We start from the raw sequence: 26666 nt of genomic DNA on the forward strand, positions 1-26666 counted from the left end.
GGTGCACAGACTCTGCCTCAGTGTCTGTATTTCCTTAGTGTTGTAAATTGCTGTTAAATGAGGAAACTGGACTTTTTCTAGCTTTGCTGCTTTGCTGCTTAACACAACTTGAAAACTGTCCAACGTTTATATACCCTGCTGACAGTTCAGAGCACTGAATGTGAGATCTCTTTGACAGATTCAGTGTCTTATACTCATTTTCCAAATGCTGGGCAAACATTTACTCAATATGGTTTAACTACAAATCACGCTTTAACTTCCTTTGCCCATGTATTTTCTGCCCCTGAATATTGATAGGCAGTCCCAGCTCTAATCCATTTTCCAGATTTTTACCTTGCTCTGGCTTTAGTAAATCCTTGAGCATAAAAAGAATGAGTAGTGTAGCATACTTTGGAAACCACGAGATTGTTATCTCTTACATGTCACACATGTAAGGGAAAGTATTTTGTTCCAGAGCTCTTTTAAAGCAGAATGAAAAAAAAACAACTTGGCTTCTTTCACTGATCAGGTTGAATTTCCTAGGCTGGCAGTTAACAAAAGTTATTGTCAGCTAGCAGACTATATAGTGAATTAGTGGCAAGAGAAATGCAGAACCAGAAAGTACTGGTTTTACAGTCCTGTTCAGAAAAGGATTCTACAACCGAGTCACTTTCAGAGGCAAGTATAAAGAATTAGCAGAGTATATACAGATGAGAAGTATGTAAACATACTTTATATTCAGCATCCTCATGAATATTTTAGTCACCAGGCAAACTAAAATGGCACCCATTATGAGAGGTATGCCAGGCAACGTGTGAACAGTATAGCTGTTTCCACATTGCCTTTCCTACCATATCCCTGTACCGTCTTTGTGAGTGAGAATGGCTGTGGGAGAAGAGTTTATCTTGCATCAATACACAGAACTGATCAGTGGATTCCAAAATGGTTCTTGTTAGGGCATCACCAGCTCATGTAATTAGAAAGATAACTAAATTGAGGTTCAAGCTGCGGATGAGAGAGTCACAGAGGTATTTTTGTACAACTTGAGCCAAAAGGGCATAACCTTGCACATCTGAATTGTCAGCTCAGTCAAGAGATTTTGGTCTGTGCAAGGTGTGGAGCTTCTGTATAAACAGGCTTGTGGTTTGTGGTGGTGATGGAGCTGGAGAGAATAGTCAGGTTTAAGAACTACTAGAGGTTTTGATGGAAGAGCACTTGGTTAACATGAACAAATTTGATACTTTCATGTGTGTAATTGTTTTAAAAGAAGATATCAGCAGAGAAGGTTCAACGTAGTAATAGAAGCTGTCAGCAAGTAACAGAGGGCAAATTTTACTGCAGACCCTCCTTTTCCTTAATAGATTCCAGCCTGAGATTCCTCTTTTTCCCAGCAGTTTTCCAAGTGTGTAGCTTCTTTTGCCACACATAGTGAATTATTTTGTTATTTTACAGTTTTACCCAGTAGTATAATTGGCAAAATTATAATATAACACATTTGGAGCCACCAGTGACAGATGTTGAGTGAATTTTTATTGTAAATATGTTTACTAAAAATAAGTGTTCCAGCCTTTTTTCTTCTGTGCAACTTCTTTTACATTGTCTTATGTATGATGGCTCGATCAATGTTCCTTCAGACCACCCATCTGAAAGTTTGGTGGATAAGAGCTGTCTCAGCATGACTGAATTGTAAAATAGATTTCACAGCAAAGTATTCAAATGTAGTTGCCCTTAGAAATACAAATTCCTTGTGCTTCCCAGTTTATCTTTGCTGGAAAGGGCTGCTTGGCTTTGACATTTCAGGTGATGACTGTAGTACTTTAAACAGAATGAGTAATATTCAAAATTGGACTGCAGATGTCATGGATATGAAAATGTTACTATTCTAATCCTTTATGGATGACAGTAAAGTGACTGGATGAGTTCTGGGCTTGGACTTTACGTTTGCTTTTTTAAGAATAAGCATGAGTGCATTGGGATCTCTGAACAAGTTCTTTAAGATCATATATATCTAGGCATACACTGTCATGGATCTGACTGGGGAAAGATTCCTGTTGAAGTAGTTTCTTCTAGCTGTAGCGAAGATTTGTCTGTCTGACTCCCATTTCAATAAGAACAGTTACAACTGGTCATGGGAGCAGTTCTTATTTCTTTTTTCGGTCATTTCCATACATTTTCAGTCAGAAATGTGTGTAGAGCTCTTTAAATCACCTTGTCTTGTTTAATGTATGGGTAACCAGAGAGCTTTGGCCTGATTTCTGAAAAAATGTAGCTCAACTAAAGCATATTTCCATTTAGCCAGGGCCTTTAGAGAGCTGTATTTTGCAAGGTGGGAAACAGAATAAGTATGTTGTAGTGAAGTGAAGAAACCTGTATTAAAATGCTACAGTAATAATTTCAGTGACACTATAATGAAATTATGCAGGAGACATTTTTTAGTCAAAATGTGCCATGTATGCTCTTTTCTGTTCTAAAATATTTAATATCTAAATGTAAAATCCATAATATGAATTGGACAATAAACTTCTTCATTGTCAGAGGACTTTATTTCAGGATCAGAACTGCAAGTCTTACAAGCAAAGTTTGAGAGCAAGCATTTTCTAGGGCAGTACACTAGATGAAGAGTATTGTGCAAGCAGAGAGCAAGACGTCTTTTCTGTTTTTAACTGGATTTTGCCTGCCATAAATTTATTAAATACGTGAAAGCGTGTGTACACTGAACGGTGGGCCTGATTCTCTAAGAGTTTTCTTTGTAAAGAAAGCTGTCTTCCGTGATTAAACACTGAAATGTAAAATAGAGCCACGCATTTTGAACTTTTATCTTAAAATCATCCAGTTTTAATGGTACATCTTTGAAGTTTAAGTGCTATAGAATTCACTCTATGATCTTGACAGCAATGTTGAACTCTCATTCAAGGACTAGGATGATAATCCCAAACGATTCAAGCACTTCTGTTGTCTCCCACGTTACTTCATTCCAACACAGGATAAAATATCATGTGTTGAATATTTGGCAGTGAGTTACCTTGCTTTGGCTGCAACGTTCCCAAAGGCCCAAAGAGGGGACCTGCTTCCATTTAAAATGCACTGAGGTGACAGCTTAGTTCGACCTTTCTTTTTGTCTTTGCTGGTTTTATGTCATCTTGGCATGTGAAGGGGCTCCAAAGGGCACCAGCTGCAGCACCTTGCTGGTGAGTTATTGTTGCGTTAAGAGTTACTGTCGCATACAAATAGGAGTCTGAGGAGTGGCTGGGGGGGGGGGAACCCTCCTGTTGAGTCACGAGGTTCAGACAGGACCCCCTTGCTTTCTAAACTCCTTCTCAGAGAGGAGTCTAGGTGCGGCTAGGTCCAGTCTTAGTCTCAGACTTGGTCAACGGTTTATTTTCTAAGGACTGTGTGTATAGCCACTTATCAGAACCAGAGCCCTCTCAGGGCTTTTGCTAAGGCAACATCATTAATTTACAACGTTATAATTCCGGTCATGTCCAGCGCGTACTGAACTTCATGATTACGGATTCACTAATAACGCACTTACACCCCCAGTCTAGTCATGTTACATGAACTATCACAGCCACACATAAAGAGTCTGGTCGTGTTCAATGAGAACTACCACGGCTAGATCAGTGAAGAGTGCAGTTTATTAGAGCAACAGACACGCAGATTCTTTGGATTACCGGTGATAAATTCACTGTCTGCAAAGCACATGCAAATACCAAGAGTATGAGTAACACGGCCGGACACAAACATGTTAAAAGATAATAAAGCGACTCTATGTAGAGATTTCTAAGTTTCCCGGGGAGGCACTTGGTATAACCAAGTGTTCGACTCTTACCCAAAGGCATCCTGATGGGGGGGAAGAGAGACTCAGCCCGTTGACTGATCGCAAACGTCAGAGTGGTACACGATGGTGTCTTCCCTAACATTCTCTCTCTCTTAAGCTATTTTATAATATTTTTCACCTTTCAGGTGGAGCTTGAGCGACTCTAGTCATACATACCTTTGTTTAGGATTGGTGTAAAGTTTTCTCGCTTCGCTTTTAAAGGTATAAGCTAGAAAAATTCAGTGCGCAAGCTCAGTGAGGGGTGGTCACACCTTGGAGGCGGGTAGCTTTTGGGATGGAGGTGTGTTTTGGTATTATAATGATGTTATAATGAGCGAAGTTCACCAAAAGGACGGCATTTTGTCAAAAACGTGGCAGGCCGTTGGCCCAGGGTAGTAAATATGTAGCTTATCAGTTCCATGACACCTTTAAGTTCCCATATAATTGCAGAGCCTGGCCGCGGCATCTCCACACCGCTCCACCCTCCGGGCAGCGCCTCTTAGAGTCAGCACACCAAGTTCCCCTGGCGTTACCAACATCTAAGGTTGCAGGCCTAGGGAACTTCCATGGAATGGATTCCTTGCATGTCAGCCACATTCCATCTGGGGAGCTTCTTCAATACTGTGCCTTACCTAAAAGTGTGAATATAAGTTCTAATTTCTAAGTCACCTCAGCAATTATCCCACGGTTATTTGCTGTGGCAGGATGCCTGTGTTTGACTCCTCTGCTGCACTTCAGCACGTGCAGTCTTTGCTGCCCCATGCAGTGCAGGAAGGAATGTTTTGAGCTCAATCAGTAATCTCTGCTGTGATGAGGTAGCTCACAAAAGGTCTTGGAGGCTGATTTATTTATTCTGTGAAACATCCATGGCGATAGTAAAAAAGTAAATGATGACTTGTGTTGCAGTTGGGGAGGCAGATTGATTGTATTTCCTAATTCAGCTGTTTCCAGCTGATTACAAGAAGGTGTGAGCTGATGGAAACTCAAAACAAATAGCTGGAACTGTATACGGTAACAGGAAAAATGCAGCAGTCATCCATTATGAAACTGTATTGGTCTCCTTAAGCATCAGCTCTGAATATTGTCTCAGAGGCCACTGAATTTCTCTGCATTTTGAGGAGAAATACACCTGATCCGGAGTGTAGAGTAGCCATGCCTGACAACAGGTCTGCAACTCTTCATTGGGGTCATATTGGTTATTTTCTGGGTTTTCAGCACACAGGCTTGGTTCCAAACCTAATAAGGACATTGAAAGGCTCTTGTTCATTACAGTGGCCTTTGACTTGTACTGTTTGGGGGAAACTGTTTCTGTATGTTGGTGCATGTATGGAATTCTTTTCTTTTACACTGTTTCCATGGAAAACATTCACTATTTTTAAAGATACTTTCTGGAGATAAGTTTTAACTCTAAAAATAATGATTTTTTTTTTTCTGTTTAAAAGTAATTATTGAAGAGAGGAATATGCACTGTTTGTAAACAGAAATGTATCAATGTCTGCCTTTAGAAACTCAGAAGTTACATGTCAAAAGGAGAAAAAAAAAAAGGTAAGAATGCGAAGGTCTAATTTCATTCTAAAATTTGGACTGATAAGTGAGGTCAACATAAAAAGCAAACAAACAAAAACCACAAAACCCCCTACCAGAATACACTTTAAAATGTGCTTAAAGCAAAATAACTTTTTCATTATTTTTTGTTAGAGTGCTTGCCTGAAATGGGACCTTAAGTAGAGAAAAGAAAATGCACTTAAAATATTTTATTAGTAAAGTTTCATGAACCACTTTTACAGAAATTTTGCTTGATACAGGAAAAAGAGATTTGGCTCTTGTCTTTCCTAAAAATTACTTCTACAGAAAGTGCAGTAGTTATAGTTATCTGAAACCAAGGGCAGGGAGTTTGAAGTAATAGAAATTACTGTGAAAAGGATTTAGACAGACATCCATCTATGCTTTTCTTTTTATGTATATGTGTATATAAACTTAGATGTGTATCTGTGTGTGTATATAGAATGTGTTCCACTCCATATATCCATGGTGATTGTTGAGGATGAGCTATCATTAGCGTTCTTGTTAAATTTGTTTTTCAAGGTTACCAATTCTCTTCACTGATGGAGATCTCAGCACTAAATAACCAGGGTATTTCAAATACACATCAGTGCTTTGTTTAACAAGATCAGTTTCCGCTTTCTTCCCTCTTGCTGTGCTGGGATGAAGTAAATAAGGCAAAATGCTAACGTCTGTGGCAAAACTACCTTACTTAGAAGGATCAAGTAATGCAGATATAAATAGCAGCGATTTGTAATAAACAGAGTTGCAGCTGGAGTCTTTATGGAGGAAGGCAAAGATGACCAAAGTTTGTCACTTTAGAAAGTAGATGTAATATTAAGTAGCTTTTCAGAAAGATTTTAATACTATATTTGTCACAATTTATATATGTAGTGATAGGCAAAGGGAATGTTTAGTGTCCCTTGGATTTCTACAACATTCAGTGAAGACACTTTCTTAACATAGAAAGTTGTTTGATGAGATTGCTGAGAGTCTCCATTTCACAGCCGGCCCCGGGAGGCTGGGAGCTTCCCTTCCTGTTTCGGGCTACCATTCCATTATCTGAGAGCTCATAATAGTACTTCAATGAAGTAGTGGCTTGAGAAGGGGTAAGCATCTTGAAAAGGATGTATGTGCCCCATCCAAAGAATCTTGAAACTAAAGACTATAAAAAATTTGCCATTTGTTATCCTAGGAACCCATCTCTAAGAGTCAATTTAAAAATACATATGTTTTCTGTGATTTTGGCAGTCTGGGGTACAATATAATGGAAGTGATAAATGTTAAGTTTCATTGTTGATTAAAAGCGTTATTCCTGTATGGGAAGAATAATTTTAAGTATTTACTTGGTAAGTGTCTATTGAAATAGAAGCTTGGACATGAAACTAGAATGCTTTTCTTTGCTTTTTGAAATAGGTATAAAAATGAATGCCTGGTCCTTCAAGTGTATCATAACAGAGCATTGCTCATTGATCATTACAGTCTGAACTCCCACACAATATTAGTGATAAATGATGATCTGGCTTTGTGTAAATCTGACTAGAATGAGTTTCATTTATTTCCCTTTTTTTTTTTTTCCTGCTGAAGTCAGCAAAGAGTCTTGTTAAATAGCTGTAATTACATATATCTCTTGGTAGTCATGAATTTATATTAGCATCTGGCTAAAATTTATCATCTCTGCTAAATAGGTTTGTTTCAAATTATTTACAGTTTAAAAAGGCATTTTTAACACTAACATTTACCTTGCCAAACTAGCCGTAAATAGAATTTATAGGCAAAGAGTTTATTTACTGCATTTTCTGTCTGTACCGGTGCCAGAGATGTGGTAGTAAACTTCAAGGATTTTTCTGAGCTCATGTTGCAGTAAAACTATCATTTTATTACAAGACCAGGGGTGAATTACAGTCTTTGTTATAAAAATAGGGCAACTGTATAAATTAAAAAATAAATTTAAGTTGAGCAAGAGGTGTTATGGTAGAGTTTCCAGAGAAAGAAGCACAGGCTTTTAGATGCAAGTCCAGTCTCTTATTGGAGATCTTAAAATTAACTTTCACACTCAGTCTTTTCATAGCAGTTCACAGACATTCATTACTCTCTCTCTCTTATTCCTGCTCCCTTGAGTCACCTGTATATACAGCCACTCTTCTGCCAGTGATTGAAGTTTGTCTTAAGAAGGCTGATATATCATCAATACTAACCTTGGTGTTCCAAGGTAAGGATTTTGTGTAGCAAGCACCAGAGAGACGACCTACATGTGGTATCTGTAATTTAATTGTAGTAAAATGCATAGTTGGCTGTCTATAAACAAAAGCTTCTCTCTGGTGAACAGAAAAAAAACATCAGTGCTATTAATTTACTCAGTGCAATGAATTTACATATTGACGTCTTGAAGTAGTTGGACACCTTCCATTTGGTAGAAGACAATGATAGAACTGCAGTCAAGATCCTTATATCTTGAAGTAAATATCCCTGTACAAAGGATTACTTTAGTTGTTTTATTTTCCTCCATGGTATGTAAAGGACTGGGAATGGATCATAAAAGCCAAAGGCTTAAAAAGCCTTTGGTTTTCTGATTTTAGATTGATGCATTTTTATCTCTTGCTTTGACAGAGAGAAAATTCAGAAAAGCAAATGGAGATCAGAAACTGGAGAAAATGGTTGCCCAGACAAACTTTTGGTGTTACTGTTTTCTAACTCCTAGTCAATGATTTTATGATGTAACTAAATGAGATGTAACTATATGAGAAGAGAAAAGATTATTAAAATGATTCAAAGTACCCTTACATAGCTCAGATGAGTCTCATATAGGCTTTTCTTCTTAAGAGAAGTTGGGTGATCAAGTGATATGTATTAGCTGAGAGATTTGTCTGCTGAAGTATATGTGCAATATATGTCCATGAACAATAGAGACAAAACATTTAACTGTTGAAAGATAATGGTTTTTTAAATCCTTTGGCTTTGCATTTTATTTGTTCAATACATTCATAATGGAATTAAGGGGTATTTTAGTTGTGGCCTTTATGATGCCCTGTTGTGGCTGAACTAAATGAGCATGAAAGACACAATTCTGACAGTTGCTACAGGAGGTTTGCTTTCTGCTATGTACTGTTAGGCTATAAATCACACACCTTGTTCTTCCTAATGTAAGGTTTAGTTGAGTGAAAGTCTCTGGCCAGAATGAAGTCAAGTCAGACTGGATCTTTGATAGTTTTATCACCTAAGCTGCTTCCATATATGCTTTAACTAGTGAGTGCACTATCTTTGTTTATGCATTATATTAGCTGGGTCATAGAAGTTATATGCCTTATTAATGAATAAGAGAAGACAGAATTGTTACCAAATGACAGAATGGATGGTGTTGGAGAGCACCTGGTCCAACCCACCTGTTCAAAGTAGAGTCAACTAGAGCAGGTTGCTCAGGACCACTAGAAGAATCTGTCTCCATCTTCTTTACTCCTCCCAGCAGATACTTAAAAAACCCTGAGCCTTCTCTTCTCCAGGCTAAACAACCCCAGCTGGCTCAGCCTCTCCTTGTATGCAAGATGTTGCAGTCCGTAATCATCTTCAAGGCTCATCAGTGGAATTGCCCCAGTATGTCCCTATCTTTCTTGTACTGGGGAGCCCAGAGCTGGACCCAGCACTCCAGATGTGGCCTTAGTAGCACTGAGCAGAGCGGAAGGATCACTTCCCTTGACCTGCTAGCAATAGTCTTCCTAAATGCAGCCCAGGATGCTGTTGTCCTTCTTTGCTGCGAGGGCACATTGCTAGCTCATGTTCAGCTTGTTGTCCATCAGGACCCCTGGGTCCTTCTCTGCAAAGCTGCTTTCCAGACTGTTGACCCCCAAGTGTATAATGGTGCCTGGGGTTATTCCTCCACAGGTGCAGGACTTGGCATTTCACAGTGTTGCTAATTTAGGAGATTCGGTATTTATTTTAATTTTTTCCTGTAAATTAACATTTTGATCTGAAATAGTTTCACTTTGAAAATGTTAAAATGGAACTTCCTGACAGTTTCAGAATGCTTGCAAGAGCAGTCATGAGGATTTTTTTTTTTCCTCTGAACATATTTTCAGGGGAAATCCCATCATCCTGCCCCAGATGTCAATAGTGGACTAAAGCATTCTTCACAAAACTCCTCATCACCTTTAGCAAACAATTATACTTATTTGTGGGATGTATTTGGTGTGTTATTTATGCAGGAGTAGTGTAACTGAAATATTTCTTATTCTTCTTCACCTGTGTAGTTCCCAAGACATACATTGCCAACGCTTTTTTACTTATTTAGACTACATTTTTGTTGGCTTTGTGACTAAGCTTCTGATGCTTGCATGCTTTCTGCTCTGTACTTGGTCAGTAAGATTCTCTAAGTGAATGTCAGTGAATGTCTACAATAAGCAGGAATTAATAAGAAAAAAAATTACAGGATTTTGAATATTTACTTTGATGCTTAAAAAAGTAATTATTTTTAGAACAACTAGTGGTTTGGTTGATTTATCTTTTGGGACGTACACTTTGCTCTTCATGGAGTAGCAGAAAACTTGTGTCAAGCCTTTCCTCATTCTTGGTAAAAGGGAGAATCAGGAAGAGGGTCTGAGGACTGTCCATTTGGGAACGTTTCTAAGAATTACTGTGCTTTGTGAAACGTAGAAGTCAAAATTTGTGTAGTCAGATATGAACCACCAAAGTAAGTGGTTCAAAGTAATAAGTGGTGAAGATTATCAAAATAACTGAAGGTTGTACAAAACATTTAAAAGTTTAAGGAAAATTTTAGGACCCCAGCTTTAAAAGCCCACTTTGCAAACCAGAGCCTGTATTTCTTCATGTTTTCAAAATTTTTAACTAAACATATGTAACAATTTTTTTTCATTATCAGAGGGAAATGGTAAAGAAATTTTGTGAAATGGTTCTGTTCCTAGGCATGTTATTGGAATTGGATGATATGGTCTTGAAGAATGATTGAATAACTTGATTTCATTAGAAATATCACAAGGAAAATACAAACTTCATTCTAGATAAAATTGGGCAATTGTTCATTGAGCCACTTGGTGAAGGTGTCCTTAATCATGACAGAAAAAAGCAAAAGCCTCTCTGACAAAAACAACTTTTTGTCTCATCCAGGTTTTATTGTATTTTTATTTGAAGTTACTTGATCCCCCCCCCCCCGAAAATAAGTGTTAATTTCCCATGGAACTGGAGTTCAGAAGTAGTGGTGCATGTTGTCTTCTGCTGATGTGGTGGTACATGTTTCCTTTTGATGTCTTCTTTTTTTCTCACTAGAAACTCTCTCCTTCTTTTGTCTCGGTATTTTTCTCAGTGGAAAAAAAGGCAATAGTAGACTTGAGGCTCAGGAATTTGCCATGAGAAATGCAGGATATCCTCTAAGATGCATAACCCCTGTGTTTGTAATTACTGCAGTGCTGCATATGATGCCATCCTTGACAGAAACGTGGCCATTAAGAAGCTCAGCAGACCATTTCAGAACCAAACTCATGCCAAGCGAGCTTACAGGGAGCTGGTCCTCATGAAATGTGTGAATCATAAAAATGTAAGTTTTCAGTAGATAACCGGAGAAGTGGTATGTATATTGGTTTGTTAGAAAGAAAATTGCTTTGCTGGGTGCCTTTTTGAAACAGAAGAAATGAAAAGTAAATTATGCTCAAGAGCTACAGTCTTTCTGGTACTATATGCCCACATGAGAGAGTGAAGGTCTTCCATGTGCTTATTTAAAGGCCATGCCAAATGGGGGTGCTGCTAGTAGGGTTAGGGTGACAGCAAGGGAGAGAGCAGAATACGTTCTTATCAACTCCTTATCCAGAAATGCATAAGTGGTTGTTGGAATCCTGGCTCCATCCTCTTGTCACTGGGATTTGTGACTCAAAAGCAGTGTCTCTTGAGTTGGAGTACCCACGCACAAGCGTCACTCCTTGTTCTGGACTTCATCTGAAACCTAGTCATATAGATGTATTGTGTAGATTGTACAAGATGAGGGGTTGTCATGGTGAAAGTTGCTGCAAAACTGCCAAAGAAAATTAAGAACCAAAAGTACTTTTCCATTCTCATGTATTTGCGTGTAAGCTAATGTTGTGGAGCCAGGGACTCTGAAGCCTCAACACATTGTGCCATTCCTTGTAATCACAGTGTTCTTGTTGAAATAAACAGCACTAGCAGGTTCTAGACTTTCCTGATTCTTATGCCCACTACCTATTGTATAACATTTAGTATCCATAATGAATGAAAACATTCCTATACTGCAGCAAAAGAGTTATTCCAGGGCAGTATGTTAACTGTAACCATCTATCTACTAGTTAGAGCTGTCTGCCTGACACTGTATAAGCTTGCTTTTTTGTAGTGAGATATATAGGATTGCTTCATTGCATTGTCAAGGGGTCTTCCAAGGATTTAATTTTCCTACAATTTCTTGATTTCTGCTGTGGCTTGGTGCCATGCCTGTGTGCCCCTTCCTTTTCATTAGGAGTGAATTTTTCAGTTTGCTACACGTTTACTCTTCCCTCAGATCCTTCAATGACTCTTTCTCCTTATGCAAAGCATAAATGAGCTTGAAAAGCGTGATGTGAGATTTGACACTTGTTCTCAATCACAAATTCACATGGAAAGAAAAAGAACTGACCCTAAAATGGCAAGCAGCAGGACTTGTCACCTGTAGTGTCCTGTGCCCCACTTCTGGGCATTGACTTATCCTTACATTTCCACTGTGTTGATCAGGACTGTACCTGTCTCTTTGCTATTGACTTGGATGGGAACTACCCTCAGTCAGACCAATGCACGGGACTTTGAAAATGCAGGGTTGAGTGAGTAGTTCTCCCTGTAGGTGGGAGAATGATACATTCTCACTTCATGTTTTTAATGGAAAGAGCAGAGGGCAGCAGGAGCAGTATTAATTTTAAATATATAATTTAAAAAAATGCTGCATAAGAGCTGATAACAGCACCACATTGGTTGGGTCAGAGTTTTAATCTGTCTGTACAGAGAAGTGCAAAGAAAGGAGAGGATTGTAAAGGCACCTGTGTGCAGGCAAGAATCAGTCAGAACATGGAGTGGAGTAGACAGAAAGAATATTGAACCATTCCTGTTAGAAAGCCTAGAGAGGTGATGGAGGCAGGGAGGGAGACGTTCAGGTGTTGTCTTCATGGAGGCTGTGCTGATATCTTCTACCTCTGTTGCCCACACAGAAGGAAAGCATGGGAAATTCAGATCCCTGAGGTCACGTTTTTCCTCTATGCTGTTTCACACATTCTTATCAGTGTCTTTCAACAGCCCAGCCCATTTAACAAAAACAAGTAAAAAAGGAGTTGCAGTATGCAAGATGTCTTTGCCTAGAATATGTCTACTCTTTTAAAGTGCTTCTACTAAAAAGCGGTACCTCTCATGATGGAATTTCTGTCAGCGAGTGTGTGTGTATGTGCCCTCAAAGGAATTGAGGCCATGTCAGAGAGAAGGAAGGTCTTCTGTTTATTTTTAATAAGATGGTCCTTGATTATTTGTCCCCTCAGATGAGTATTCTTCATATATAAGAAATTTCTGGCTGTAGCACAAGCACTGCTATGCAAGGTTGAGCTGAAGTTGGTGTGTGAACCTCTACCTTCAAAATTCAGAGGACCATCTCACCCTTAGTATTTTGGTTTGTCACTGATCATCGCTAATCCTTCTCTCAGAAACCACTTCAAGTGCGCCTAGAAGAAATATTAGAGATCTACGGTATTTTATTTTGATTGTTGCTGACTTTTTACTGATCCATAAAGTGAGAAGTGTTAGTATAAATTGAGCAGAGAAAAAACAGAGTTTATCCTTTAACACACACTTCAAAATAGGTTCAACTGCTTATGTTTATCTCTTCTCTTCATCTTTTTGTCTTACTTTGCTTTTCAGATTATCAGTTTATTAAATGTCTTCACACCACAGAAATCTCTGGAGGAGTTCCAGGATGTGTAAGTAACACAGGCAGTAATTAAACTAAAGCTTTAGAGACATGGGGGGCATTATAGTGTACTTTGAATGCAATGACTCAGCAAAATACAAAGGTTATAAGCCTCTCTAAAAAAGATCATGTGTAGTCTACACTGTGGGTAGACAGGTATTCTGTATTCCCATATTGAGAGCACTTTTGACAATTATAAGGTGCCAAATACCGGGTTTCCTAAGCACTGTAATAGTGTGCAAAGCCCACTGGTGGCTCTTCTTGAGAGGGTTAGTGTGTTTGCATTTGCCTTCACATGCAGAGGAAGGGGTATGAGTAGTTAAAAGGGCCTGCTTTTGCGTTACTAGTTTGCTTGGGAAATGATGGATGTTATGTGACTCCCTGAGGTGTGTGAGGTTTTGAAATGTGGCATTTCATTCTGAAATAATTTCCTGTTGTGAACCACTTCCTCATTTCATATTTGTTTTGATATAACCTTTGACTGCCTAAAATTACTTGTCTGGGGAACTAGTGCTAGGTGTAGAGGACAACTAGCATCTCCGGTGAACATCACCCTATTGCACAAGCACTACTGTGCATAGTATGAGCTTGCCCTGAATGAAATTTTAAATGTTCAGTGTTTTATATAGTTGTACTCCTTTTATCTTTCAGTCTTTCTCGTATTCTGTATACATTGTATGGAAATGTATTCCCATTCTGTACTCTAATATCAGTAGTGGTAACAGACAGATAGCAATGGCTGAAGTCAGGCGACTACTCTTCTGGTTTTGGTATATGGAATTTCCACATAATATTGTCACTGCAGACTTGTGCAGAGCAGAGCAGGTAACTAGTGCTGGTGAGAAGACAAGGCGTGCAGCTCACATTGAAATGGAGAGCTAGTGTTTTACCCAAAGTTTGAGAGTGCTTTAATGTAATGTTAGAGTTATGAATCGGCTGTCCTTGTGAGATGTCTCATAAGAAATGAGCTGATGTGTTTAACATATTAACTTACTGATAAAGAGGATTGGGTTAACGTCCTTCTGAGATTGTCAGTGAAGCTTATTTATCAGAAGCACAAGACCAATTAGTTGTAATGAGAATTGTGCGCAATCATGCAATCTTAGGACAATTTTTTGAGAGATTTCGCATGGGGATGCATATTTTAGCCTCTCAGACATCTCTACTACTCTCTGATTCCTACGTACACTGTGGTAACCATTCCTCATAATGGTCAAGTTATGGCCAAGCAGTCATTTGGCCAACCAGTCATTTGGTGCTTGTGGCTTTTCTGTTTTCTGCATGTTTCAGTGTTGTGCTGCCTGTTTGCCCATGTAGGGTACAGTCTCTGTCGTGGGGAATGCACCAAGAAAGGGCCAGCAATCCACCTGTTTTGCTGGGACACTAAAAGAATGGTGTTTCTGCAGTGAGATGGTGCAGTGAGAAACAAACACCACAATGGTACCGTTGTGAGTGGGCCCAGGCTCCAGCTGTGTTACTCCCAGTCATCAGAAATAAAGTTAATTTTGAAGCAAGAAAAGGCATTGTTACTTATTTGAGATGATGCTGTGGTTCCTCTTCAACACAGACAATAACCCTATGACTTTGCTTTTTCATTCAGTTACCTGGTAATGGAGTTAATGGATGCCAATCTGTGTCAGGTCATTCAGATGGAGCTAGACCATGAGCGAATGTCTTATCTACTGTACCAAATGCTCTGTGGTATCAAGCATCTTCACTCTGCAGGAATTATTCACAGGGTAAGGGGTCTTTGGTTTAAAACTTAAGGCAGCATATGACATCATCATGAAGACTTTAGAAACCACTTGAGTTTCTTGTGTACTGTGGATCAAAGCCCTGTCTCCCAGTAAAATGACTATAAACTTAGAAGTCATAGTCCATCCCCTTAGCAGAGTAGCTTCATGCTTGTGTTAGGAATGAGATTATTTGTGAACTTAATCAGACAAAAATGTAGTGTGATTATTAAAAATAAGTTATAACCAAAACATAAGCACTGGAAATCATCAAAGTGATTATGATCTCTCAAACTTGTAGATAAATGTTATTTCTCCTGAAAATGCAGCTGGCTACATCTGTCACACATGACATTCAGCACTTTGAATTGATGGTGTAGTGTGGTCCAAGTATTGCTTGATCAGAATCCACAGAGGTCAGGGCATATGGAATTGGCATTTGCTATCATTTACGTGTGCTAAAACAAATGAAAAGACTGCTAAGTCTATATTAAATGCATCCCCTCATTTTGCTTTTCCACATCAGAGTGCTGTGTCTGGTGAGGATGCGGTACCTGGCTGTGAATGCCAGAGGTAGCGCTATGTGTGATTGGGACCAACTGTATGAGGTTCAACAAGGCTAAGTGCAAGGTCCTGCACTTGGGCCACAACAACCCCAAGCAACGCTACAGGCTTGGGGAAGAGTGGCTGGAAAGCTGCCCAGCAGAGAAGGACCTGGGAGTGTTGGTTGACAGCTGCCTGCATATGAGCTGGCAGTGTGCCCAGGTGGCCAAGAAAGCCAATGGCATCCTGGCTTGTATCAAAAATAGTGTGGCCAGCAGGACTAGGGAAGTGATTGTGCCCCTGTACTCGGCACTGGTGAGGCCGCACCTCGAATACTGTGTTCAGTTTTGGGCCCCTCACTACAAGAGAGACATTGAGGTGCTGGAGCGTGTCCAGAGAAGGGCAACGAAGCTGGTGAAGGGTCTGGAGCACAAGTCTGATGAGGAGCGACTGAGGAAACTGGGGTTGTTTAGCCTGGAGAAAAGGAGGCTGAGGGGAGACCTTATCGCTCTCTACAACTACCTGAAAGGAGGTTGTAGCAAGGTGGGTGTTGGTCTCTTCTCCCAGGTAACAGGTGATAGGATGAGAGGAAATGGCCTCAAGTTGCGCCAGGGGAGGTTTAGATTGGGTATTAGGAAAAAATTATTCACTGAAAGGTTTATCAAGCATTGGAACAGGCTGCCCAGGGTAGTGGTTGAGTCACCATCCCTGGAGGTATTTCAAAGAAGTTTGGATGAGGTGCTTATGGACATGGTGTGTAGTGGTGGTTTTGGTAGTGTTAGGTTTATGGTTGGACTCAATGATCTTAAAGGTCTTTTCCAACCTATACGATTCTGTGATTGTTGACAACAGAGGGAATAGTTCATGTGATTGTGAGCAGGAAGCAGTTCTGAATGGATTGAAAATACCCTGATTTAACTTCTTTATTGAAATGTGCTTTTACTAATTTGGGATTTCCAGCTGAAAAAACAATCCCAAAATGTTTCCCTTCTGTTATGAGAGGAAGAAAAGAAGGGCTGATAAAATGGGTTACAAAGTGGATGTTCCTTTACAATATACAAAGGTCTCCTTTCTTGGCATGTTTTATGTTTAGCAAAGGATGATAGATTTGGCTTCCAGATAGTCATCCAGAAAAGGATGAGTTGAATTATTATGAATTAAACATTAAGGTCTCCACACGTACAGTTGGAATGAATATATTAGGCTCACAGCATTAAAAAAAAAATATTCTCGAAATGGTACTCTAATACTAATCCTAGTTTCTCGAACTGCTAAATGCAATTTATTTAACACCAGTAGGCTCCTGCTGTCCAGATGAAGCCTCACAGTATGCCAAGTTAGAACATCTTCCAGAAGAGTTTGCTAGGCAAACAGTAGCAATGTTTTGCTGTGTATTTACAAGTATTTCTGATAGTAACTGTAAATGTCAGAAGAGTAAAAGAATATTTGAAGGGTGACCTAAAATGTCAGTCCATATCACAGCTGTGCCTGGCTTTATGAAGGACAGTCATATGTCTTTTCATTATCTTTTGCAGGATTTAAAACCAAGTAATATTGTGGTAAAATCTGACTGCACGTTGAAGATTTTGGATTTTGGGCTGGCCAGGACTGCAGGCACTAGTTTCATGATGACTCCATATGTGGTGACACGTTACTACAGAGCACCAGAGGTCATCTTGGGAATGGGCTACAAGGAGAACGGTAGGGCTGCAATTTCACAGCAAGCACAGTGCAACCTGAAGCATAAGGTCTGCCTCTACAATTGCAAGGGGCACCAGAAGGAGAAAAAGAAAATATAATGGGAAATGACATCTTGAATTTAAAAGGGAGGTCATTTAGAGCAGTTTCTCACTGTTGTGTACTGCAGCTACAGAAAGTATTTGGGATGCAATGCTGGTGAATTTATCAGTGTGGGATTGCAGAGTAATGAGAAACTTGTTCTTAGTTATGGTTGAATTTAGCAAATACAATTAGCTCTTTCTGACCAGAATGTCTTTGCCTTCTGTGGCTGTGAAACACTGTGGGAACCACTGGAATTGCTGAACAAGTGATGTGTTCTAAATTTGAGTCTGGGTCTCTGAATTGTTTGACAGAAGAAGAGGTACAAGCTGAACTAGGGAATCCTAGCCCTTCCAGAATTTTTCCAAATCCAGAGCTAGATCTGAATTTCAGGACTGGTTTCTGTCTTTATGATAGGTTTAACTAAAGTCCCAAGTTTTGCTAACAGGTTTCATGTGGTCCAGAACAGTTTGAGTCTTTTTTTAATGGAAAGTAGAGTTGGAAAGAAGAAGAAAAAGCTGAAGCTAAAAAATCATGCATCTAATTTGTATGTAATCTCCCTAGATGTAAATAGGATTTTGCTCTGAAGAGTCTGTGAGGGATCTGGATACTTCTTGGTCCCTGGAAAGACTATGAAAAGCAGGTAGGGAGTTCTCACTATAAAGAAGCAGGAAAAATTCACGTTTTGCAGGGGATGAAGGGAAAACTTTATAAGTGATTCTCATTTTGTAACAAAACTGAGAATTGTATCTGAATGCCAGGTAGACCAGGCAGGAAAGGAGGGGATACAATCTATAGTGGAGAAAAATCTGCTATGACTCAAATTCTGCTGTCAAAAGCTACCACTTGTCTGTTTGACAAGGAGACTTTTTGATGACAAATACAGCAAACGTCAAAACCGGGAATTTATTAAAAAGTCTCCTACTTAATTTATGTTGAAGACGTTAGCTAACCTGTGGGAGAATTTCTGCTAATAGCCAACTGCATCCTGTAGTAAAACTGATTTTGGGAGCTGATTCCATGACTTAAGCAGGAATAAAGGCATGCTCACACAACCTTTTCCAAAATTAGCAAGTGTCTGCATTAATTATTTGTAATGTTTATGAATTTACAGTACACATTTTAATATGAAAGTCTAAAAATTAGAGAATTATTAAGCAGAGTCTAAGGGTACAGAATAATTTCTGAAAAAGGAATAATCTTCCTTAAAGAATTTTGTAGTTGATATTTTTGATAAATGCCATTAGAAATTTGAACTAGGCTCAGCATGCTTTAGATAGTTCCTTAGTCAATATCCAGAGCTCCTTTTATTGTGAAATGAATTATTTTGCGTTTTTTTTTTTTTTTTCTCTCCAGACATTTAGTAGATGATTACCATTGTTGTTGTTATTGTCCCTGAAAGGACAGAGAAAGCACTTGGTTTTCACATGATTAAAATCACACCAAGAGAAAGTTAGACACGCTTTCGTGATGACGTACACAGCTGGGAAGGTACTAAGAATGTTTGCCACATCCAAAGGTCCTGATCAAATGCCAGTTGAGGTTGACATAGAGACTTTCTTTGACTTCCCTGGGCAATGAATCTGACTAAAGATGAATGATCTCGCCTTACTTGTACAAAGCAATAATAAAGTAAACAGAGAAAGAAAATAAAATTTTTGAAAATGAAGTCAGCTGTCTGAGGAGCCGGTCTGCGTGGCGGCTCTGATCCAGCTCCCAACGAAGTCGACAGAAAGGGTTGTTCTTTGCTTCCCTGCTCTGGTCTATGCTGCCACATTACTGAAGCTCCCCTACTTTTTTTTCCTCTTACAATGTACACTGCCTGTATAAGGACTGTTCACTGCTTTCATTTTCTTTCTGCACTTGGTTGGCTAAAGATGCATAATTATCACCAGTGTGCTGCATTTCTGTGGAAGGTCCCAAAACTGTCACTATGAAGAAAACTCTGCCACTGCCTCAGGCATGCTCTTGCTGTCCCATGCCCCTGATACCTGTACCCTCCTTTTCCCAAATGAAACATTCCACCTTTATTTTGTTTTACTAATAAATGAGTTAGTTGTTTGTTTCTTTGGTTTGTTTTGGATTGCTTTTGAAGGATTAAAAAGGGGGAAGAAAAAGAGGAGAAACTGATTGTGTAGGTCAAACACGACCACAAAATGAGGATTCAAAGCTGAGAAACAACATAGTCTTTTGAAGCATTTGAAAGCAGTTTTTTCCCCTTCACATGGAATATAGGTCTTTTCTTTCTGTGCATACTGTGCACAGAAAAGGCAAAGGGCAAAATAAACCCCCACCCAAGTCAAGCAGATGACACAACTATGCATATTCCATCTAAAAGCTGAAGGCAGGATCAGGAAGAAAAGAAATGCTCTTAATGTTGTTGTTACTTGTCCTGCAAAGCATTTGTTTTAGCATTTGTTTTGAGCACCTATGCAGTAAAAAGCAGAGTCCACACAGGTGACAGTCTCCAGTTTTTTCCAGTTGGTATGTAGGTACAGACAGATACATATAGATAGGTACCTATAGATAGCACACAGGTACAGATCCTGAAGCAAGAGTTTTACATAACCCTTAAGGGGGTGGTATTTATCCACACGGCCTTTACTCATGTGAGCAGTTCCATTTGGAACCTCTTGTGTACTGCTACAGAGAGACTCAGTCCTGAAGGACAAAGCCTAGAAACTGCCTTGCTGCAAGTAGGATTTATTCCAGATGATCATTGTCTGGGTTTGGGGTTTGTTTTGGTTTTTTTGTTGTTGTTGGTTTTTTTTGTTTTTTTAATATTTTTCACCATAAATTCAGTGTATGCCACAGGTCTGTGCAGTTGTTTCTTGATCTTTACTTGCTAGCTGTGGGCCTTTTTCCAAAAATGTTTATTTTAAACTTTTTCCACCGTTGTTACTACTGTTGAGCTGACTGACGCAGCTTTTACTTATTTACTTATTTATTTTAGCTTTTGGTGAGACATGAAAAAAAACCCAACAAAACCACAAAACAAACTGTACTGTTCTGATCAACCTGCTCTTTTTCCCCTCCTTTAGGAGTGAAACGTCGTAGCTAACTTTGCTTTTTTTTCCTCCTTCTTCACTTCCCTGTCTCTGCTGTTCTAGTGGATATATGGTCTGTGGGATGCATTATGGGAGAAATGGTTCGCCACAAAATCCTCTTTCCAGGAAGGGACTGTATCCTTGTGTCATTTGCTGCAGCTTCACCTATTATTTGTTCCTCTTCTCTACCCCATCCCTTTTACCGTATAATGGCTATACCAGGACTGTAAAGATAGATGCAAAAAGTTGAATCCCAGAGGTATGAGTAAATGAAAATAGTGCACTACTGATATGAACAAAATTGAAAATGAAAAACAGATGCACAGAATTATTTCAATCAAATAAGTTACTTTATTTTAAAACCTGTAATCATTTTATGTGGTCTTTATGTCATACTAATAAGCAATATAGAAAACAAGCATTATGATTGCAAATTGCATAGCTTTACTTATTATTCTTCAAAGAAAAAATAAGAAAAAAAGAAAAGAATCCTAACTTTGCCCATCTGGTTCCTGTAAGTCTGTTTTTCTGCTTTTATGTTTTGGAAATAGTGACTTCATAACATTTGTGGTGACATCATAATCTTTTGCTTGCTAATGCATCATGGATTTAGATTCATCTCAATGCTGTATGGGCTCAGAGTTGAGTCAATACAACATTTTTTTTCTTTAAATGAAAATGAAGAATTTGACTCACCCAGTTCAAGGCAACCATTTATCTGCTGTGGTTTCCAAATTGGCCTGAAATCAGATTCTCTTGATTTAAAAATGAACTTTCCTTTACTTGCATGAGGTCTGTGTCATTAATTAAACTGTATTGCCCTCCCATCATGTTCTTCTCGTCTTGGGTGATATTATTTTTACCACTTCCCAGGTGGTGAAAGCAATATTAGAAAATGAAAACAAAAGAGGAGGTGTCTACGTAGCCTTCGACTTATTACAGGCTAAGCCAGGCAACCTGGCCGCGATGGCTGGGAAGTGTAAGTAGTGTGTATTTTGCCCATCAGAATAAAATGCAGCAACATAACATGTTTTCCACTTTCAGAAACTAAAAGGCATATTATTTTCAGCAGCTTGGCAGAAAGACACCATAAAAATCTGGCATCAGCAGTTGATGTGGAGAAAACCCAGCTTTTACAGACATGTAGTCATAGAAGTAATTATTTTTCTGCTAGCTCTTGAGTGATTCCTGTAGTGTTTGTCAGAGTTAGGTCCTGCCTGTCCTATTTTCACAGCTCTGCTGACTTTCTCTGAAAATGGAGCTCTGCCTGGTAGCCAGGTGAAGATGCAGTTATACTTTACTAACAGGTAGATGGGGAATCTGCAGATACCTCCTGTTTGTTGAGGAGGAAACAGCAGCATTGTACTGGCTTCCAGTCTTATAGGAATATGGACTGGAAAGTTATTGGATGCAAAACACGACAATGTAAAGATGGTGGTTTTTATTATTAGTGATGAGATGATAGCTTTGAGATGTCACTCCATAGGTGCTGAGCTTTTCCTGCAACAAGTGGAGCAGGCTGCACACCCACCTTCTGCTGTAATCTAAATGTGCAGAGCAGCTCCCAGCATTCATGAAACCTGTAACTCAGTGTAACAACACCTAAGAAACACCATCATAATTCTTCCTCCAAATACTGTGCTCTTTTCCTCTTTTTTTTTTAATGTACAAAGAAAAACTAAATGATCTATAATATACTTGAGGTTCAACTGTAAGTACTGAGGATATTTCCATTTAATCTATTTGGAGAGAAGTCTGATTAAGGTTTTTAGTTGATAAGCAACTAGAATACAGAAAAAAAGCTATTTGAGTTGCTTGGGTTGCTTTCCTTTTTCAACAACAAATGATATTTAAGAGTCATGTTGTTCTGCCGATTTCCAGAAAAAAAAAAAAGCTATATAATTTAAACAACATAGCTTTTAAAAAATCATTCAAACATGAGAATTACTTTGTTTCTGTCTGGCTGTGACAACAATCTCTTATGACAGTGTTTTGTTCAGGGATAGTAACAGAATATTTTAAAAATATCTTTTAACATTTCAGTATCAGTTAAAAATAACAACTGAATTTTTGAACAAATGCAGAAAACATTGTGTAAATTGTGAGATAGTCCTACTTTTTATATCATTGGAAATCCCATACCCTGAAATGCAGTGTATGTGGGCCGGGTCACAACTGCTACCATGTTTTAGTGGTGGGTTTATTCAGGTGAGTTGGAAATTAAAAAAAAAAAAAGAAATTAAAAAAAAAGGGAAAAAAATGGAATCTGTACATTCATTTCCAAGTCAATACTCATTTGTTAACCAGTTTGGCCCCATTAATAAGATTTTTCAGTGTTAGAAAGACTGGTTTGTGTATGGGTCCATATTATTTCCCCTCTCTCCGTGTCTGTTGATGAGCAGATCTAGTTTGCCTCCTAGATACAGGAAGAGCTGGAGAAGCATTTATGCAGCTGCAAGTAAACTTCACAGAACAACATTACAATAAAGCTTCCCTTGGGCTACTTAAGGCCTTCCAGCAGTGGGTTTTCTAACTGAAAGAGGCAAGTCTGTATAGAAACTAAAAATTTCAGTTCTTTTTAATTTTTCAGAAGAATATCTACTGTGTGCACTTGCTATCAATATAAGGGGCTTACTCATTTCCAGCCTGGAGTAAGAACATTCATGTATGGCAAAGTATACATCTAAGAAAAATTTCACAGCTGCTGCCAAGTTTATGGAAAGAAAAATTTTAAAAAGTTAATCTTAACTAAACCATTGCACTGAATTACCATTGCACTTAGGTGCTGCTGACTTTAAATGAAATTTCATTTTTAAAGTCTTCATGGAAATTAAAACATAGCGAAGGTTAATTTCAGATCATCGCATCTATATAAATAAGAAACTCTCTCTAAGTTACTATAAGAAAGCTCTGAAATCTGTATGGACTACAGGTACCAGTATATGATAACTGTCCTGGTTAGTATAAATGTAAGTTATGCATTTTCAAAAAATGTGTATGTTTCTTGACTTTATTGAAACGCTCTCTGAACATGTGTTCAGTTAACTATTTTCATTAGCAAAAAGCCAAACAGTACTTGAAAATGATTGCTCTGTGAATATTGCTGAGGTATTTAATCTAATTGACCTAGTAGGACACTTAAGATACAGTAGGGCTAGAGGATTGGTCCATTCAAGTGCTGTCAGTTTGCGATGAGCCAGCTGGTTTTCAGAAAACTAAGAACACCCTCTAGCCTCCTGGAGAGTACTGGGTAGAAATTGCATAGCAGATGCCTTTGTTCCTTGTTACTCACCTAAAGCAGACATTTCAAAATGCTGTCAGGGAGATTTCTTTGTCAGCAGTCAGACCCTTATGAGAAATCCACGTTTTGATCGATTTCTGGATGGATTTACAGACCAAAAGATTCCTGGCAAGTTCTGGCAAGCTTTTGTAGTCCACTTCTGAGCTTCTCTCACCATGCTTCTTTGATGCTTATTCCACTCTTGTCTCAGTTAAATCAGAAAGAGTGTGAGCAACTAAAAACTGCCCAAACTCTTGGATGCCATTGCAAATATGTTGGAAAACTCCAGCACTTTCCCCAAAGCTGTGTTCAGCTAATAATGTCTTCAAAATCTCATAAGATTTCAATTTAAGGATTGGAAATGTATTTATGTGTATTTTTTTTTTAAGAGAAGGAAAAACTTAAAATGGCCTGAATGCTTTCAAGTGGGATAGATTTGTTAAGATCTGAGCTGCTGAGGCCACAGTGATGTCCCATAGGCACGCATGACTTAGTGGGGAAATAAAGCAAAGACCATTTCTTTTCAGTACTGGGGAGGTGTGTAAAGGATGGGACTCTAGGAAGTTCATGTGTGAGTCCTTCAGCAGATCAAAAGGCAAACAGTGATTTAGTCATAGAAATATATCATGATAACAGCCAAATGTCTTAAGTTTGGCTAGGCCTGGATTACAGTGGTGAATATGAAAAACAGAATCCCTACTGCAAATAGCTAAGACAGGCAAAAGAGAAAATACCATTAAGATAGCAAGAGAGAAAAAAATCCAAACTTATTCTATGTAGCTATGAACATCCGAAGTAAGCATTAGCAGATGAAGTTAATGTTTTCTGTGGCCAGATTTTCAAAAATTCCTTTGTCTGCCAGCTGTCTTTGAGAGCGGTGGGATTAAGAGATGCTCTCTGACATCTTGACAGAGAGTATTCTATTGTATTTTCCCAGGAATTTATATGGGAAAAAAAATTGCTTGCCTTAGGGAAACAATTTTGAATCAAGAAAGTCTTTTAGAAAAAGATGTGGCCTTTCCACTGCTCATTAGCAGAATTTGTCTTTGCATTTGAAACATGATCTGCATTTATTAGTGGGTATAATCCTAGTGTTTTGAGTGCATGTTGGGGGTTTTCTTAAACTTTGGTATAATAAAACATCTGCACTTTTATTTAGTGTAGTCCATTGTTTTTCATGTTCCCAGTAGTATTTTCTTAAGGCTTGTTTTGTCTTCTAAAAAAACCAAAACCCAAACCAACAGTTAGCATCAGGATTATTTAAAAGAGACTATTAGGAATGGCTGACCTGGCTCTCCAGGTTGGATCAGCTGGTATGTGTTAGCCTGCTGCTTAAGTGTTTGTTAGCTACGATGGCATTGATAGGTAAGTTTGGATTCTGTTCAGCTGAATGATTCCTCCCTGGGTATATGGTATTTGGTTTTGGACTCAGGATTTTTCTGAGAATATAGCAAGAGTTTGAATTACGATGATTTTATTGGGGGAAGTTTGCTCATATGAAACGAGGTCTGTCTCAAAGAGACTTCAGCGTAGCTGTGAAGAGGATTTGGCTGTTGCCGTTCTTCTCTTTCTCTTTTAATTCAGAGATGTATACTCTAACAGTTTATAGTGCAATTTGCACTTAGTATAAGAGCCCTGTGCTCTCTGTGATCTGTGTGGCATTTGGAGTGGATCCCAGCTGCTACAATTAAGATGATCCATTTGCTCATTTCCCAACACTCACCTTAAAGATTTTCAGCATGGGTCTGAACATGCAGTTTCAAAAGTGGCCAAGTGTTGAGGTGTGGATATGTGCTACACCTACTGCTGCCTTATATGAATTTCAGCCAAGGCAAGTTAGTTGCCTTTCAGGCACTCATGAAAATTGGATGGTCCGAAATGTTTTGTTTTGTTTTGTTTTTCCTATGCCATTAATCAGCTTTTGCTTGATGACAACTGTACTAATTTGAGCTGAGTTTCACTGGTACAGTTGAGCGGAGAATTTAGAACTTGTAGGCAAAACAGATAGTACTGAAGTATCTTTTGTCAAGAGCATGTAGGTATTTGGTCAGGATCAAAGTACAGGACTGGAACACACTCAGAATCATGTATCATTTATCACATATGAAAATATATAAGTATACTTAAATGATATGCTAATCTGTTTGTATTGTAGCAGGAGAGACTACATGTGGGATTCCTTCTGGAAGAGGTAAAACAGGTGCACTTGAATACTGTGAGATCTGGGAAGAGATACTTCAAAGTCGAAATTCAAATTAAGCTCAAAGAGGGTCTCAAAAAAACTCAAAGAGGGTCTGAAGCTAGCAACTGTAGAATCTGCAAAACATGTTTTAAATGTTACTGTCTGTTAGATGCAGTGTAGTGTGTTTCACATTCCTTGGCAAGATTCTCTGTAGGTCTCTCTTACTGCGATGGTTTTTTATATAGTTATATTCAAAAGAAAATGGGAGACAGGGAAGGGCATGAGTCATTCCTCATGCCTCCACTCATTCTTGAGCTTGCATCTCAGGATTCCCATGGCCTTTTCTTAATATACATGTGCCTCTTAATATTCAGTGACATCCCTTCCAGTCCCTCTGCAAACTCTGCTGTTCTGAAAGGGACAGTGGAGTATGAGTTCCCAAGGAAAAACAATAGTTTTTCAGCACTTGTTTGGCACTGCAATCTAAGAGCCAGCCTCTGAGGAAGAGCACAGATTTGGATGTGATTCATACCTCTTTCTGCGTTTTTCCAGGTGGGCCAGGCTCTGGCACCTGCCTGTCTACTGCAGATCAATTCTGTCTATGCCAAATGAAGGTGGGCATCTGCTAGTCTGAATCCCAGAGAGTGATGGCTCAGCTGTGTCGTAAGAAGGCATGATGTGTACCAGTTTGGAATTCGCAGAAAGTTTAAAAAAAAAAAGGGAGAAAAATTCATATGTTGGTTTGAAGCATCACACTTGCAAAATTGTGGCAACTCCCTTTCGGACCATCTAGAATCGGTCAGGAGGGTAGCTGTACTCTACAGTGTT

At 38.8% G+C, this 26666-nt stretch overlaps 1 protein-coding gene across 17 annotated transcripts in view; it reads left to right on the forward strand.

Moving 5' to 3' along the window:
• Nucleotides 1-26666, forward strand: part of MAPK10 (mitogen-activated protein kinase 10) — a 183504-nt gene that overhangs the window by 105834 nt on the left and 51004 nt on the right. For 9 of the 17 annotated variants that reach the window (XR_012042717.1, XM_072862916.1, XM_072862918.1 and 6 more), the window contains 5 exons: nucleotides 10754-10883; nucleotides 13226-13284; nucleotides 14875-15013; nucleotides 17086-17251; nucleotides 20440-20511. Coding sequence is in view for 13 of the 17 variants with exons in the window: in XM_072862916.1 (XP_072719017.1) it covers nucleotides 10754-10883; nucleotides 13226-13284; nucleotides 14875-15013; nucleotides 17086-17251; nucleotides 20440-20511 (566 nt within the window). In the remaining 4 variants the exon portion in view is untranslated. The other 8 variants (XR_012042719.1, XR_012042718.1, XM_072862917.1 and 5 more) reach the window with 5 other exon arrangements.

Source organism: Ciconia boyciana, chromosome 5, assembly GCF_034638445.1.
Source record: "Ciconia boyciana chromosome 5, ASM3463844v1, whole genome shotgun sequence".
Taxonomy (NCBI): domain Eukaryota; kingdom Metazoa; phylum Chordata; class Aves; order Ciconiiformes; family Ciconiidae; genus Ciconia; species Ciconia boyciana.